This window comes from Cervus elaphus, chromosome 14, assembly GCF_910594005.1.
Source record: "Cervus elaphus chromosome 14, mCerEla1.1, whole genome shotgun sequence".
NCBI lineage: Eukaryota > Metazoa > Chordata > Mammalia > Artiodactyla > Cervidae > Cervus > Cervus elaphus.
In genome coordinates, this window is record NC_057828.1 from 18,025,598 (window position 1) to 18,044,837 (window position 19,240).

At 34.6% G+C, this 19,240-nt stretch overlaps 1 protein-coding gene across 3 annotated transcripts in view; it reads left to right on the forward strand.

Moving 5' to 3' along the window:
- BRINP3 (BMP/retinoic acid inducible neural specific 3) overlaps window positions 1–19,240 on the forward strand; it is a 454,878-nt gene that overhangs the window by 224,125 nt on the left and 211,513 nt on the right. For all 3 annotated transcript variants that reach the window (XM_043924282.1, XM_043924284.1, XM_043924283.1), the window contains exon 3: window positions 5,582–5,772. In XM_043924282.1, coding sequence (XP_043780217.1) covers window positions 5,582–5,772 — 191 coding nt within the window. The remainder of the gene's footprint in view (window positions 1–5,581; window positions 5,773–19,240) is intronic.

Consider the following 19,240-nt stretch of genomic DNA (forward strand, 5'->3'; position numbering starts at 1 on the left):
TGAAAGAGAATGAATTTTCTATCCTGCCAACTTCTCAGCATTCAGTTGCTTTTAGAAAACTGGCCTCAGAACTACTATTATTCAGGCCATTAGCAACATTTCCCTTGTTCTGGCCAAATGGAAAATAGCATCATTTGTGAGATGTGGAAACTCCTCTGAAAGAACTTTAAAAAAGCCAGTTTTATATATAACGATTACACATGATAGAACTATGGGAGACCAGTTATTGATTATTAGCGGCCTTTCTTAAGATCAGTATGATTTTACAGATGCAATTAGAAGGTCATTGCTGCTAAAGATTGGCAAGTTCATTTATAATTCTTAGGCTAGATTTGTCCACACATTAGTGCTTGGGTAATATATTTTGTTTCAATATTCTGTTGTGTCTGCAAGTTTTAATGAATATTGACAGAATTAAAATTTCAAGCCAACAAATGTACTATCATGAAAAGTAATGTAATAATAGGTTTTAGGACTTCAGAAAACAACTTTATTTAGTGTAAATTAGCAGTTAAAGATAAACCTTTTCAGCAAATGTATAAACTCATTTCATCAATATTTTTACTTTGTCCTTCCTTTGGTAGTGAGTACAAAATATCTAATATCAACCGTGGCAGATTCTGTATTTTTCAGGAACCAAGTATACATGTGTAATTTTAAAGAAAGCATGATTTTTTTTTCATTTATTTTTATTAGTTGGAGGCTGATTACTTTACAATATTGTAGTGGGTTTTGCCATACATTGACATGAATCAGCCATGGATTTACATGTGTTCCCCATCCCGATCCCTCCTCCCACCTCCCTCTCCACCCCATCCCTCTGGGTCTTCCCAGTGCACCAGCCCTGAGCATTTGTCTCATGCATCCAACCTGGGCTGGTGATCTGTTTCACCCTTGATAATATACATGTTTTGATGCTGTTCTCTTGAAACATCCCACCCTTGCCTTCTCCCATAGAGTCCAAAAGTCTGTTCTGTACATCTGTGTCTCTTTTTCGGTTTTGTATATAGGGTTATCGTTACCGTCTTTAAAGAAAGCATGATTGTTAATGGTAAGTCAAGTGTAAGTGCAAGTCAAGTGTACTGAGTACATTTATGTATTCACACAGAATGTAAATACAAATAAGAAAGGTCAATGGCAATGTGGCAGTGATGTAACCATTATTTAAATGGAATTTGTTGATGTCATTCAGGTTTTCTAATCTTTTTTATGAGAGGGGTAGGGATAAAATTATAATAAATATGGTTGTAGAAAAGTAAACATTATAGGGACACACATAATAAATGATGCTTGCAAGTCGGAATTTTTAGCAGCAAACATGCAACTCTAATCAACTAATGGAGGCACCTTAGAGCCAAAGAAAACAATTTCAAAGTAATGTTCTGGCTGAACTGGTTAGAATCCATTTGTGTGTTCTACAAAATAGTGGTGCTTAGAGAGGGGCTGAGTTACACTAAACGATGATTGTGCTGATGTCACTTAAAGACTTCCAAAAGTTATATGAGATGACATTTATGTTCTATGAAGGCTTCAGGTAGAATACAGCACTTAGTTAGACATAACAATGCTCTTATTTAATATAAACATAATGCATCTGGATAGAATCCTGAGATGCCTTTAGGTAAAATGCTTTTATTATGATAATGTTATCAGACAGGATGTTTTCAATTCAGCACTCTATTACTTTGTTTTTCCAAAATTTAATGAATGCATGGTCTAGTTCCAACTGAAGTGAATTTATTCTTCAGGAAAGAAAAAAACAAAACAAAACAAAACAAACAAACTGTGCCCATAAATTTCTAATTCATGTACAATCATTAGTTCCTTCTTGTCTTCTCAAGTTACGCCAAATTTAAAATACTTGATTTCAGCCATGGTATTGCTAGAAAGCAAGCAAACAAATGACCAGCTCTGTAACAATCTTGGTAGCTTACATGAGAAGCTCTCTTTTCACTTCATGCTCCTGTTCATCCTAAGAAGGTGCAGGTCCAGTGGTTGAAGGATAGGTGTTTAAATCACCTTTCTTGATCAGGGTTCCAAGCTGATTGTCCAGGCTAACCTACAGCTCACACTTTTTTGATCACAGCAAGCTACATGGCCACACTGACTTTGAAGAACACCAATAAGTGCAGTCATACTTGTGCTCAGGTGAAAGAGACACATTATTTGAATTCATATCTGTGTCTACTGCTCACAGTATGGTACTTAATTGTCCAGAGATTATTTCCTTTACGTGAAGTGCTCTTATCACCACTTCTGAAGATGAGTTCAATATGTTCTAAGTAGGTTTTCACCAAAAATTTATAGAGAGCATAGCAGTGATCATATATCATTACAATAAAAGCAAAATGTGAATAGCAATGAGAGATCTCAGATTTCACACCAATATTTGTGTTTTCTATGCAAATAATAGAAAGTATAATATTTCATTCTTTATATGAAAAATATTAAAAAAAAAACTAGGAGAAGTTAAATAAAGCTTTGAAAATTAAAACAATTTACTGCAGTTACTAGCAATCCTGTTTTTTTTTTAATTCATTTATTTATTCATTTAGTTAGTTGAGTGGTTAATTAGTTTAGTTTTAGTATTTGGTGACACTCCCAAAGGGTTTGTCCTTTACTCTTGGTGTTGTATGACAGAGAGAATAAATGAACCTGCTGGTATGGCAAAGTGTTTTGTTCCACTGAAATGCTGGAAGGTGAATTGAGACCATAAACTTGATCGGTGTTAACAGACTGAGGTAATAAAAAGCATCCGATAAGATGAAGAAAGCTGCCTGGAAGATTGTCCATAGTCTTTGACTCTTAATAGCCATGTGAGGTGTGCATATCTAAGGGAAGGCAAAACATATTCGAAATGAGTTAGATTAGTAACATTTATATCAAGGAATTGGGTCGAGGGGTTATGCTCATTAAGTTATTGTCCCACTTGTGTTTTTGCACATTGTGAAGGTTTTGCAATTTATTCATTCATGTTGTACTTCACTTAGTAATACTTTGGAACCCTTGAGGTCAGAGGTTTTCTTCTATTCAGCTATATTACTAGCAAGATTTCTGGTAGCTACGACAATAAGTAGCAAACAATTAGTAAATTTTCTTGTTAAATTAATGTCGTAAACTGAGTTCAGAAAATCACTTAAATTTAAGAAGAACAAGCTAAAGAAAGTTGCAAATATTTCAAGTCAGAATAGATCATGGGTTGGTACTGATCATGGGTTGGTGGCATACATTTACTAATTGTCAAAAAAATAATGGAGGCTGGGATTGCACTCTTCCACTATGCATTTACCTACAGTCATCTAGCAAGAAATAGCAATTTAGAAAGAGTTTGTACAGGTTATAAAAAAATTCACCATCAAAAAATTGTCTTGGTTATTTAAAGTCCAATTACTTCACTTAGCAATTTGTATCTTAACTTATGAGTATTTGTCAATGCATATGAGTTTATAAATCTGTTTAAACCATTGAAAAAGATATACCGCAACTTTAGGTTCAAGCTATGTTACTCTCCCTTGATAAAATTATAAAATCTTTTCAGCAAATAAAAAAGTAACTTTTGGGGAGTAAAGTTTTGAAATTAATGAGCAACTATTATTTAGATCATGGTTTAATAAATAACTTTTAGAAGCACTGTTTTATTGTATACTTTATGTCACAAAACACTAAAACCTTAATATTTTGAATATATATTTCCATTTGTATACTCTACATGTATATCAAACACACACATGCACAAATAAATTCAGGTAAATCTCTTACAAAATGAAAACAAGTAGGAAATTACTGTTATCAATCAGGTTTGGGAAGATAATAACAACATTCGTACTCTTTTCTGAGGAAACACGAAGTAATAAATCCAGTAATAAATTCCTGAAATTTACTGAAAAGGGGTTTTAAAATTTACTCAAAGTAAATTTGACTTAAAGCAACACACCAAATGATCTTATCAGTAGTTTTCTTCAAAACATGATCCCAGGAATAGCAGTATTAGCATTGCTAGTTGAAAATGCAAACTCTTGACCCCATCTGAGGCCTAGTGAATCAGAAACTCTGGGATGGAGTCTCCAGGTGATTCTAATAGGTCTTGATGTTTGAGAACCATTGGTATGATCATACTGTTTAAAGTTGTTGGGAATCTGCTGATTTACAGAGGTGCTAGCAGGTGTGTCTCAATGAAGGCACCATTTTCAGGCTGGTCTTACCTAGATTCCTTAGTGAACCTTTTCTTGTAATTAGTTTCCAAAAGACTGGATGGATTATTTGGCTGCCAAATGTATGTCGCAGGAACAAATGGTTCATGGTTAGAGACTCCATCAGGGACATGGTTCTTGGTCCTGGAAGTATTTACCGTTCTTCATTATTCTGTGTAAATCTTTTCTGTGCCTCCCCACAACTAGTCTCTTGTATTTTCCCTTTAAAGATTGGCGAAGTATCAAATAGCACCTCTCTGGAGTTGCCCTCTCTGGTCACTTATGATAAAATAGGGCCATCTTGCCTATGGGCCATCACAATAGGCTGCCTGTGGTACCTTCTAGCACTTGCCACAATCTGAATGTGTTTAAAATATAACATCTTTGATCTTAAAACTATCTCTAGAATGTAACTCCATTTAGAGTCTGGTTCACAGATGTATCTTTATCATGCACTTTTTTTGGCAGGGCATTAAGGTATTTTTTGTAGGCAAAAATGTAGATAAATATGGCACATATTTATACAATATTTAATCAGCATTTTATTTGCTAAGTAGTAACAGGGTCAAATTACACAACTAGATGAGTTTAAATCTAGTAGAAGGAAATCTCTGTGGAAGCTACTTCAGGTTTACCAGATCATTCCTGAAGGGGGAGAAAAATCTGTATAGTTGATATCAGGTAATCTAGTTCAGCATAGTCATTTTCTAAAATATTATTAAGTTGGCTTTAACTCAATATAAATGTATACATTTTTATATAATTCTTTTATATTCATATTCACTATTTTTCTGATTTGAACAAATCCAGCTTAAAAGTCATTTTGCATCTTGAGTAATTGCTGGTTAAGTTGAATTGGGGTTTCAAAATATACTGTAAGCAACAATTATTACAAGAACTAGTTTCTTTTTTGATCATATTTTTAAAAATTCTTCTACAGCTCCTTAATATTCTTGAAGTCTTACAAGTTTCCAATCTAAACTGAATAGAAAGAGAATCATTAATGATAAAAGCACATTTAATCTTTTTTCAACTTCCTTTGGAAAATAATAAAATATTGCTTTAGTTTCCTTCTTAAAAATAATTCTACATTAATATCCTATGCATAATGAAATCATTTTTATAAGTACATAATTCCTTAGGAAAAAAATCAGTAGAAGCTGTTTACTTTAAGTGGTTTATTTTTCCTCTACACGACTTGGTTTCAGAATAGTCACTCTCAGCTACATAAATTATAAATATTGCTTCTCCTGACCATAGCACATGCAGTATTGTTACAAGCAAAAATCATTGTAATGTAGTGACTCCAGCAAAACCACCAAGTGAACTTTTCAAATGAAAACATTCAGATAGATTATGTATTTATGAATAAAAATAAATTTGCTTTTCAGGGAGTTTGGCCGCTGGAAAGTAAATAACCTTGCAGTTGAGAGAAGAAATTTCCTTGGCTCCCCTCTGCCTCTTGCCCCTGAATTCTTCCGCAACATAAGACTTTTGGGACGTCGACCTACCCTTCAGCAAATCACAGAAAATCTTATCAAGAAATATGGGACACATTTCTTGCTCTCTGCTACTCTGGGAGGTACGACTCTTTGAAATATTTGTGCCTGTGTGTGCTTGTGCATAAAACTGTATAAGTCAAGGATAAGTGTTGGTTCATCCGAATTGCTGCAGTTTGAATAATCTTAGATTTCATTCATTAACTTAATCAACACATTTATTGAATTACTGCTAAGTATCTTGTATGGTGTTCACAAGGGTGAGGTAGAGGATTGTCACTTAGTTTCTGCCTGAAGGTAATTTACAAGCTAATAACATAGACTAAATATAGGCATAGCTATGATACTCTATAATGTAAGGTGATGTGCCAAATTTTGTTTAAATTTGAATAATAAGCAATCTAGTCACAGATGGGACTCTGTTTACAGAGAGCAGGAAAGGTCCTGAAGTAAAAAATTAAAATTCCAAAATTACATTTTTAGAGCTATTTTAACATTTCTGATGGTGGTCGAAATATGATATGAAGAGAGTATCATATGATATATGATATGAAGAAAGTATTTCATTGAAATAAATATCAATGAAGATGCATAATATGAAAGTAGAGATTAATAATGTTACTTCTTCCTCCATGTAATTAAATATCATTACATGTGTTTTATCATGGTGATATATAATTCAGTAGTTTGAGTACATGTAAATGATTTGGGGGGAGATAATAGGAAGAAAATGACACTTTTCTAAAATTTAAAAGTATACCAGAATTCCATATATTTAATGATGGGACTTAAATAATGTCCAAATATTTCATTTAAAATTGATGTTTCTTTTTCCTGTAAAGAGGACCATTGGACAAAATTGGGTAGGAATCACCATGGAAACTGATTCCCTGCCCCCTTGTCAATTTCTCAGGAAGTGTATGGAAGACAGACAGACTGATTCACACTAATGGTGAGGTGGTGTGAAAGACCACCTGCTCTTTATTTCTCCTGTCTTAGAGCATGTATATATTTTCCCCATTTCCTGCCAGTCCAGACTCACCAAGTCACATCAGTTAATTTTTCCAGAATATATCCTATATCAAATTCTTTTCTGACTCCCACCCCAGTGTCCCTATACAAGTGACCACCATGTTTCTTCTAGATTACTCCTAAGGTTCGTCCTTTGCACACATCTTTTTAAAACTTGAGTTATTTTAACTCAACCTACAATTAACCACTTGATATAAAATCCAAATGCCTTTCTGTAGTTTCTTAAGGCACCATGTGAATGATGTGCCATTGGCTTTCATTTGAAACCTCATCTGACCACTCTCCTTATTGTGCTTGATTTTTCAGCCACAAGGAAACTTCACATTTTTCTGCACAAATGTTACTCTCAGAGGGGAGTAGCATTACTGATGTTCCCACCAGCAATAGTGCCTATAGACCACCAAGAATCTCTACTATTTCATGATCTCATTTTACATTCTCATAGTATTTATTATTATGTAAAAAATATTTATATGTTTCCTGGTTTATCATCTGTCATTCCTGCACATTAAAGATAGGAATCCTGCCTGTATTTGTTACCAATTTACCCCCAACAGTTATTGTGTATGGAAAATACCAATGTCTGAACAAAGCACTTAGCCATCAAGCCATCAGTCACTGCAGCCACCCCAGTTGTGGACCCTGATGGGATTCCTGAGAAAAAGGAGGATACTGGCCCTAGATAGTTAAAGTGCATATCAGAGGAATGATTTCAGTTAGCACAGACTCTTGCATCTTCCCAAACATAGAAAAGTGCTAAATTCATTAACCTGAATTTCTTTGTTTTTTTCAATTTTTTAAACTTTTCTTTAATTAATAGCAATTTTTTGATGTTCCACTATCTGGTTTTTGTTGCAAAACTCCTATGTATCCTGACTCCTCCCTTCTCTTTTCAGAGCAGTCCCTCAGAGTGACCTCAGAGACTATCTTCTGGGTTTAGGTCCTTAATTTTGTCCACCAAATAAAACTTAATTTTCAACTTCTGCATTGTGCAGTTTTTTCAATCAACATTAAAGTAGTGCTGGGCACACAATAAGTTCTCTTTAAATATTTGTTAATTTTTTAAATGAATAAGTGAAACTACACTTTGCTAGGAAGCTGAGACTGCCCAGTCCACTAGATAAATGTCAAAATGGTGAAATATACGAAAGAGGATAATTGAGGTCTAATTCAGGAAGAGGGCTGAATGAAAGAGGGGAATCCATGGAGCCAGAATGGGTCAGATAAACCAATAGATTCAGAATTGGAGAGAATCAGGATGAGAGGGAGAGCAGGTGAACCAGGCATGAGGAGGGTGAAAAAGGAGAGACCCCTGGACACACTAAAGAAGCAAGTCTGCCATGGAAGCCTGAGGAATTAAATGTAGAAGAGAGAGGTAGTCCAGGCAGACAGAAAAGTTTAGCTGTAATGCGCATTCTCTCTCCATTGCCTTCCTCCATAAATAAATAATACTAAAATAATGAGATAAAGAGATCAGACTAGCCTGGTGTTGAATCCTGACTCCTTTTTTATTTTAAACCAATTGTGAGACCTTAAAAACAAGTAATTTCACTGCTTTTTAGTTTTTTTTTTTTTAAGGAAAAATGGGAGAGAGTAACACCTGTGTGACAGGGTCATGGGAAGATTAGTGTTAAGTGCTATAAACAAGCCATGCATTTATGTAATTGCTGTTATTACAGCAGTGTTGATGGCAAAACAGTGACACAAAATATCCCCATAATTGTGAAAACTGATTCTTTGAAAGTTATGTCTATTTGGCTTTGGAATGACAATGGTTATTAATACAATAAAATCTGAAGTGAAAGTCGAAATTCAATTATTTCTATAACACCTCCTTTTGAAAAGTTCAGTGTTGCAACATATACCATACTAGGTTTCATTACATCAACAATACAGAGTTCCCAGAAGAATTTCAGAACATAAAATATATTCTTCAAATAAGAAAGGAAGGGAGTGACAAGGGGGGAGACAGAAGAGATCAAAAGTAGAGATAATTCTCAGGGATATTTCTGTTCCTTAGCAGCAAAACTACAGTGACTTTTTGATTTATTTCATCGCTTTGGCATTATGGGTGTCACATTGTTACCGTAAGATAGTTTTTGTTTTATATGTTTTTGTCTTGTTTTTATAAACATGGTTGATGAAAACCTTTGTGGTAAATTACTTTTTAAGGTTGATTATTTGATAATGACAACCTACTTTCTCAAAATTGATTTACTTCAATTACTTAAAAGTTTTATTCAAGCATTGTCTTTCATGGTGGGTTGGGGGAAAGAATAGAATCATCATGCTCATTTGCCTTCTAATCTCTGACTGTTCTTTGGATTTAGTATTCCTGGTATTTTCTGTTGAAATTATTTTTTCATCTTTAAGTGTTACTTATATTTTCCTTCAGAAATCTGTTGGGTGATGTTAATAATTTATCTAAAATGCATGAAATTAGTTTAGTAGCTTAAGGATATAAACTATTAGCAATTAAAATGTATACTAGGTTAATTTCAGCCATTATTAAAATTATTGCTATTGTAATGACACTCTCTTTTGTTGCTATAAGTGTATTTTAACTTCATATGTTTTACCTGACTGAACATGAAATTGTATTACTCCATTTCTTAAAAATTGAGACTGGTGGTATTTAACTTCAGTAAATTCTCTTTCTCTCTCATTAAATGACCAGAACTGAAGAACAACTCTAATATTAACACCAAGGATGTCAGGTATACAAGCAAGATATTTTAAGTAAAAACCCAGGTTTTAAAATTTTATTTTTAAGGCTTAATTGAAATGTAGTTGATTTGCAATGTTATGTTAACTTCTTCTTTACAGTAAAATGATTCAATTATACATATATATATATATATATATATATATACACACACATTATTTTTAATGTTTTTCATTATGGTTTATCACAGAATATTAAATACAGTTCTCTGTGCTGTACAGTAGGACCCTGTTGTTTATCTAGTCTATATATACTACTTTGCATCTGAAAACTCATTACTTTATAAGTAGATGCTTCCTAAGTAACTAGGTCTTCAACTAAATTTAAACATTTTTCAAAACAAGTTGAGTGTAAAATCCTCTCTACCAGCATTAAAGTGATGAAAAGGAAATAAATGAAAAATGTCTTTTTTCCCCAAGAGTTATTTAGTACATCATATTATTGACTTAGACATAAAACTTGGGATAGGATATGTGAAGCCTTTAATGGGATATTTTATGATAGAAAAGTCAGTGATTAAATTATCTTCCTATAGGGGAAAATAAATTATAAACAGCCTTCTTCAATATATATCATTTTCTACGTTTGTTTCATCTTATAGCTTCCAAACTATTTTTCAATATAGTTATTTAGCTTGCTTCTTTTTGGGATAATGATATCTAAACTCCATCACAGTTTAAAAATCTAAAATAAGCTACTAAATTTAAAGAATCAATCTTGGAGATGATTGCACTCCTGGGATATATTGATTTCTAGCTATGGAATATATTTCAGGACTGTTTTTATAATATATTTCATTATAATACAATCTATGACAAACACTGAAATAAAGTGCATCAGTGTACTGAATACAGAAATACCGAAAAAAGAAAAAAAAATGAGTGAATGGAAACCAAAAGACCTTAACATTGTTTGGCTTACTGAGCAGATAGAGGGTGTTCACTAATAACAGGCCAGGATTCTCGATCAATAGAAAAGAACAAAGGATTAAGGGAGATGAAAATCAAAGATTAATTAAAAATTGATAAAAAATGGTATATCAAAATTTTTATAGTAATTTTAAATATGACCCGAGCCTCACCTCCACAATTGCAAAGACTTGTCCAGGCAGTCGTAGGTAAAGCTCTGAGCCATCCACAGTCCCTGGAGGATGTGAACACCTCCTGGTGAAATGGCTCTTGAAAACACAAGGAGGTGAGAAGCCGACCACAGGGGTGCTCTGTGCTCCAGAAGGCACATCCTAAAGAGGAAGATGAGGAAAAGGTGGGGTTACTGACTCCCAGGTCCCTCCCCAGCACCCACCTGTCTGTCAGCCCACACCTCTGTGGGCAGGGTCAGGAACGTGGACTCAGTGAGGATAGTTTAGGCAAAGTAACTTCCCTCCCAAGTACTCTTTTTCTCAGAGATGTTTTTCTGATTGGACCAAAATTCAATCTAGAAACAAATAGATTGTATATTGAGATTTGTTCATTTACAACTTTAAAGAATTTTTTTTTATTCTCAGCAACATAAAACAGTTCTATTTTGATTTTGAATGCACAGAGTTTTAAAAGCCATCATTAATTTTTTAGCAGAAAGAGTTGTATTTTTTTGCTTGCAAGTTTGCTTTTGAATTTTTTTTTCTGAAAGTACTTCTTATGAGAATGTATCAGGGATTACCGTATGGCTCAACTTAAAGCATTTTGTCAGATATCTAATTTTACTAGCTATAGAAAATATTTTCTTCATTGTTGGAGTGTAAAAATGCATGATTGAAATGCAGAGTAATATTAACTTACTAGGGTAATTATGTAAAATAAATACTACCTCAGTGACTATATAGTATATAATTAGCTATACCTGCAAGGTAGTTTATTTAGTTCAAAAATTTTATGATATATGTTTTATGTGTGTTTATTTGCCAAAGAAAAAACAGAGGTCAGTAAGCTGGGATATGATAGAATATTAGTTTGATTTTATTTTTCCTATTTTCTCGCATCCCTATAAGTATGGAAATCCAAATATCCTCATTTAATTATAGAAATGCTCAATTCTCACTTTTCTGTATGTAAATTACATTCTATAGAAAATATTCAAAGATAGTTTTTAATTCTATACCATGCACCGTCTTCTTTCAAAATAGATTAATAGCTGTCTTTCTCATTTTCACTGTCTCTTCTTAGGAGGCATAAATTCCTTTTATTTTAGTTTATCTGTGAAATAATTTAAAGAAGTTAATCTACCAAGGTATGTATTAATACATATAATTTATTATTTAACCAAATAGGAATAATTACTTGAAAATACATGAAACTATTTCTATGTATTTTCAAGTAATTAGAAATGCATAGTCAGTTGCATTTTTAATTAGAATGCATATTCTGTTCAAGAAAAAGTATTGAAAGAAAGAAAAGAACAATTTTCCGAAGCTTTATATTCCAAGAAATTATTAAAATAATGACACTTCCATATTTGTATTTAAGACTGAATATTTACTTAAACTCATACTGCTTAAGATTAGTTATATCAGTTCACCTCTCTGTCATCTCTCTGTGTCTCTGTCTCTCTCTTATTCTTTCATTTCTATCCCTGTATCTCACATTTCTCTGGTAAAGAGGATGAAAACTTTGAAATTAAAGTAATATTGTTAATTCACATGTAATTATTATAAGGCAGTTACCTACTAAAATGACTTGAGCCCATTTATAAAAATCATAATAAAGATAACAAAGAAGAAAATGAAATTAAATTTGCTATGTCAGTTGATCTTAATAATGGCATTCCTGGCAACTAAGTCAAAAGATAAATGCTGAGTTTTAGAATTTCATAAATACAATTATATTTATTCTTGTTTTTCTGTATAGCACTTTAATAGGACAGATAAATCACTTGTCCATTCATTTGACAAATATGTACTGAGTTACCTATAAAAGCACAAAGATTCAGGACCTTCGTTAAAGGAACACACAGGTCACTGATAAAGACAGACATTTAAATTGGTAATAAATTTTACTGTGGTTTAGAGCCTCATTACTTGAGGCTGGTCCAGGATCCAAGAGCATCAGCATCACCTTGGAACTTGTTAGAAATGCAGAATCTCAGATTCCATCCCAGATTAATGAATCAGAATCTACATGTTAACAAGATCTCCAGGTGATTTATATGCACATTAAGTCTGAACAGCACTATTTAGAGTATCTATATAAATTTCAAGTGCATTTAACTGCTCCAGAAATCTCACTTCTGAGAATCAATCTTACCAAAATAATAGCAAGAGTCTGCAACTATACATAACAAAAATGTTCATTATAGCATTGTTTGTAAGCTGCTCCATGAAACTTCTATTTCATTCAGGGTGTATTCTGTTCCATCTCTCCTTGGAACTGTATATTTCCAGTTACCTTTTTATTCATGTCGTTATTCTGTAGGGACTATTGTTTCTGGGCAATTTTGTTTAGAAATTTTTCTGACAACTTGGGGGGATAACTTCATATGCATAACGTCCGTTGCTTTCTTTAAGAGTGTTTTGCAAAACATTTTTTTTTTTTTTGTCAAAGCTATATAAGGCTAGCTATTTTCTTCGTAAAATATCTTGCAGATGCCAAACGGTATTAAGCCAACATGTCTGTTTTTTTACTATCTTTATATATTTGACTTTGCTCCCTATCAGAAGCCTGTTTTTTCTGGATTTTTCCCCTTCTATTTGTATCTAAAACCCTGTCTTTTTTCTATAACACTATGTTAGTGGAAAGATTCGTGTCTTCAGGGGATATACCTTTTAACACAGAAAGCTAGGAAACAATGATCATTAGCAGTGTAAACACTGAAAAGTGAAGTAAAATTTAAAAAGACAGAGACACTTAAAATACAGTAAAACTTGGAGAATTTTTTAAGGAATGAAAAACATAAGGAATAATATGATCTGTTGTTACCAAAAATAGGATAACAATTTTGAACTAAAATGATACATCAAAAATAAAACCTACAGTTACATTTAAACTGTATTTGCACTGGTTATTCCTGTTATTCTACTCTTATAGAAGTTTTTGATAAATGAGACTCATACAAAAGCAAAATAGACATTCACAGTAAGATTTTCAAGGATAAGAAAGTTGAATGACTGGGAAGATATTTGCCATAAATGCATTTTTTTTTACCTGGGTGGAATGGTATATATATTGGAGTCAGTATACTAGTCCATGGGTAGTAGCAATGTTAAATAAAATAAAACAAAATACAGCCAACATCCGAGAGTTACCTTCATTGCAGTTAAAAAAGAAATAACCTCAAAACTCAGTGCCCTGAAACTACACAATACAACACTGGTTGTGTCTCCCCAGTATTATGTCTCACCAGTATGTATGGATCCCATGGTCTGAGTGTCTGCTCATTCTGGGAATCAAGTTGAGAAAGGCTCTCATTGGAACATGCTATCCTACTGGCAGACGGCAAAGGCATAGAAATAAAAAATGAATATAATAACTTTCTGATGTGTTTCAAAACTTGTACTGAATCGTGGCACATCTGGCTCTTGTGAATTCTGCTGACCTCATCATTTTCTATTTTCGATACCAAATTAAAGGGCGTCACTCACTGTTCTTTACAATGGATCATTAATACATGCGTGGGCTTCCCTGGAGGCTCAGTGGTGAAGAATACCCTTGCCAATGCAGTAGAGGCGGGTTCGATTTCTGGGTCAGGAAGATCCCCTGAAGAAGGAAATGGCAATCCACTCTAGTATTCTTGCCTGGAGAATCCCATGGACAGAGGAACCTGATGGGCTACAGCCCATGGGGTCACAAAGAGTCGGACATAACTTAGCGACTGAACGATAATACATGTGTGCATGTTTGCATCCATGACACAATTAAAATTGCAAGTAATAAACTACTGCATTTTATTGATTTATCTGTAGGATTCTTTTACTCATTCTCTTTTCCATTGCTTTTTGTTGTGAAAGTTTGAAAGCATTACTTCCACCCCTAAAAACAATGTATGTGAGAATGCAAGTTGAAAAGATCCAAGTGAAAAGGTAATAGAATGAAAGTTCTTTCATTTCTGTTTCTCGTGGACACAAAATCAACTCTTGAAAACCAGGACAGAAAAATACATAATTGTGAGGTCCACAATATATGGAATATACCTAATCTTACCCTATGAACTAACCCTAGGGTAACATTAAAGTCATGAATTTTTTTTGTGGTTTTACAGTCCTCTGTTTTGCATGCTCTATGAAAGCAATCTTCAGTATGTGCTTTTAATGTCCATAAACCTCCACAGCATTTTAGTTGTAAAAGGCACAGCTGCATGATTTCTATGTGAAATAATCACATCTTTTTATATCTACAATCATTAATCCTTTTCACTTTCTAATGGACTCAGAGTGTTGAATCACTTGAAAATCACATTTAGCTTTTACAAAATGGGTGGATGTCCTTTGGCACTCATGTCATGCTTATGAGCTACAGCTGGCTTTAAAAATGTTAATGAGAATGAAACTACATTTGAACACAAAATTTTGGTTGATTGAATAATATATCACTTTTCAAATCTGAATATTTTTACATAGAATTGTGATGAACTTATGTATCAGTTCTTTCAGTTCAGTCGCTCAGTCGTGTCCCACTCTGCAACCTCATGGACGGCAGCACATTAGGCCTCCCTGTCCATCACCACTCCCAGAGTTTACTCAGACTCATGTCCATTGAATCAGTGATGCCATCCAACCATCTCATCCTCTGTTGTCCCCCTCTCCTCCTGCCTTCAATCTTTCCCAGCATCAGGGTCTTTTCAAATGAGTCAGTTCTTCGTATCAGTTGGCCAAAGTATCGGAGTTTCAGCTTCAATATCAGTCCTTCAAATGAACATTCAGGATTGATTTCCTTTAGGATGGACTGGTTGGATCTCCTTGCAGTTCATGGTAATCTCAAGAGTCTTCTCCAACACCACAGTTTAAAAGCATCAATTTTTCAGTGCTCAGCTTTCTTTATAATCCAATTTTCATATCCACACATAACTACTGGAAAATCCATAGCCTTGACTAGACAGACCTTTGTTGGCAAAATAATGTCTCTGCTTTTGAATATGCTGTCTAGCTTGGTTATAACTTTCCTTCCAAGGAGTAAACGTCTTTTAATTTCATGGCTGCAGTCACCTTCTGCAGTGATTTTGGAGCCCCCCAAAATAAAGTCTGTCACTGTTTCCATTGTTTCCCCATCTATTTGCCATGAACTGATGGGACTGGATGTCATGATCTTAGTTTTCTGAATGATGAGCTTTAAGCCTGCTTTTTCACTCTTCTCTTTCACTTTCATCAGGAAGCTCTTTAGTTCTTCTTCACTTTCTGCCATAAGGGTGGTGTCTTCTGCATATCTGAGGTTATTGATATTTCTCCCAGCAATCTTGATTCCAGCTTGTGCTTCATCCAGCCCAGAGTTTCTCATGATGTACTCTGCATATGAGTTCAATAAGCAGGGTGACAATATACAGCCTTGACGTACTCCTTTTCCTATTTGGAACCAGTCTGCTGTTCCATGTCCAGTTCCAACTGTTGCTTCCTGACCTGCATATAGGTTTCTCAAGAGGCAGGTCAGGTGGTCTGGTATTCCCATCTCTTGAAGAATTTCCCACAATTTATTGGGTCCACACAGTCAAAGGCTTTGGCTTAGTCAATAAAGCAGAAATCGATGGTTTTTTGTAACTCTCTTGCTTTTTCGATGATCCAGCGGATGTTGGCAATTTGATCTCTAGTTCCTCTGCCTTTGCTAAAGGCAGCTTGAACAGCTGGAAGTTCACGGTTCTCATACTGCTGAAGCCTGACTTGGAGAATTTTGAGCATTCCTTTGCTAGCATGTGAGATGAGCGCAATTGTACAGTACTTTGGACATTCTTTGGCATTGCCTTTCTTAGGTATTGGAATGAAAACTGTCCTTTTCCAGTCCTGTGGCCACTGCTGAGTTTTCCAAATTTGCTGGCATATTGAGTGCAGCACTTTCAAAACATTATCTTTTAGGATTTGAAATAGCTCAACTGGCATTCCATCACCTCCACTAGCTTTGTTTGTAGTGAGGCTTCCTAAGGCCCACTTGACTTCACATTCCAGGATGTCTGGCTCTAGGTGAGTGATCACACCATCATGATTATCTGGGTCATGAAGATCTTTTTTGTACAGTTCTTCTGTGTATTCTTGCCACCTCTTCTTAATATCTTCTGCTTCTGTTGGGTCCATAACCATTTCTGTCCTTTATTGAGCCCATCTTTGCTTGATTGTATTATATTTTCCTCAGTTTTTCTTAGAATATTTGTTATTTTTCTTTAATTTATCCTATTACATAAGAATTATATAATAGAATATCTATCCATAGGAAATTCAAAATAATGTTCTATCAATTTTTAATTTTAGTATATTGTAATCAGTAAGTGTGTTAAAGAAACAATTATCTGGACATTTGATAAAGAACAATAAGGCAGACTTTATGCATGGGGCCTCCTACAAGAGAGTTGTATAGCAGGGGAGATTGTGCTTAATTATGAACGGAACCAGGAAAATGGTGCATTTAGTCTATGAGCAGAGTAGAAGTGTTGGTAGATAGAATATTACAGAGAAGGCAGAATAATTCTTTTTAAAGCGACCTAACAGGAATCTTGCTGGAGGCAGCCCAGGGTTACTAAATGTCACCAGGGAGATGGTGAAGGATGAGGAATTTGGTTAGCTATTATAGACGATCAAATGTTCAGGGTAGGGGATTCTTGCTAAAGTGACTTGACAGAATTCTTCCTAAAATTGAACTGACAAATGCCCATAGAAAGAGTCTAGTCAAAACAAGCTCATAAGAGCTTATCTAGAGTCATCAAGGAGAAAAACTTTCTCAACTGATTTCTTTTTTCAGACTTTTGAAATTTGCTAAGGATTTTTTCATGCAATATATGGCCAATATGTTCTATGTTCTCTTGAGAAGAAATTTTCATTTCCTCTTTATTATTATAAGGTTTCATATTTCGCTAGATGATATATCTTATTATGTAGGTTGTGTAGATCTCTATCATTGCATTTATACCCCCACTGAATATATCTAGGTCTAGGAAACATGTTCTGGAGTCTCATAACATTGTCAGCATATGTATATTTTAACCTGTATCTTCTATGTTCTGCTTTATGAAAAGTGTTGCAGTTAAAGAGATTTGCAAGTTTTAGTCTTCAGCACTATTCAGTCTATTTTGTTTTCTGATGTAATAATTTTGGCCTGAAGAGATGTTTAATTTTTCTTTCTTTTTTATTTACTTTTATCAAGATATCTTTATTGTTTGGTTTTTAACTGTATTTAAGAGGAGACACCGTTTGCTGTCTTAGTCTGTTCAGGCTGCTATAGCAAAATACCAATAACTGGGTGACTTGTAAACAGCAGAAACGTCTTGTTCAAAGTTCTGGAAGCTAGAAGTCAGAGAGCAGAATGCCAAGATGGTTGAGTGAGGGCTCTCTTCCAGTCACGGATTTTCCCTTGTATCTTCGCATTGCAGGAGCGACAAAGCATCTCTTGGGGGACTCCTTTACAAAGGCGTGACTTCCATTCCTGAGGGTTCTGCTCTCATAACCCAGGCATGTCCCACAGACCCCACCTCCTAATACCATGATCCTAGAAGGACAGAATTTCAGCACATGAATTTTGTGAGACACAAACCTTCAGATCATAGCACTTGCATGTGTCATTCAGCTGCGTTATGACTTCTTAGATCATAAGAAGATAAGGGCACTGATCTTTCTGTCTCCATGTGCAAGATGTTTGCTTAGGTACATGTGTGAGTTGGTCTCAGATTCAGTGAGACCAGATTTCCAAAACAGTTCATCCTTCCCTTTGGGTGTAAATGATTGCTGTTTTGTTTTTTTTTTTTCCTTATAGTATTTGACATAAATATTTCTTTTTTGCTTTCAGATGTTCCCATCTGAAGGCTGGTTACCATGCAAATGACTTAACGCTGTTGATAATTTGATCCACTCATTCAAGTTTTTAAAGGTTTTTTTTTTTTTCCTTTCAGTAATTCTAGTCTGATTGATTTCCAGGATGTGTGTGTGTGTGTGTGTGTGTGCACACACGCACATGCGCACTCAGTTGTATCTCACTTTTTGTGACCCTCCAGAATGTAGCCCACCAGACGCCTCTGTCCATGGAATTTTCCAGGCAAGAATATAGGTGTGAGTTGTCATTTTCTTCTCCAGGGGATCTTCCAGACCCAGAGATCAACCCACGTCTCTTACATCTCCTGCTTTGGCATGCTGAGGTCCAAATACAAACTGAGAGTGCAACTTTCTTGAAATAACATTGTTGACACCTTATTTCTGATACCAACTTACCTGATCTCTTGCAGGGAAGTACAAAATGTCACTTAAAATTAGGTGGTCACTAGACTGTGTTATTTTAAAATTGGCATTATTTTTAATTTGGAGAAGATAAGCAAGCTCTTCTTTTGCTAGAAATCTTATTTGGTCTTTTAGGAAACTGGCTTGCCAATTTGTCAATGGGCATAATGCCACCTGAACAGATGGGTTTCTGAAAGAATGAGAACAAGCTTCAAGTCTGACAATTATATGCTAGATGATCCAAGAATCCGGAAGTCTGAGGATGGCAAGTTCTTAATGTTAGACTTAAATGGCATTGACACTTTTGTAATCAACATTCAAACGTTGAAAACTACAGCTTAACTGTAATTTGCTTAACTTTAAATTTCACCTTAGAGGGTCAAGTACCTAAAGCTCCCATGGAGGTTAGTGATTTCTACAGAGCTATTAACACACAATGCTGTAATATTTAATGCCATGT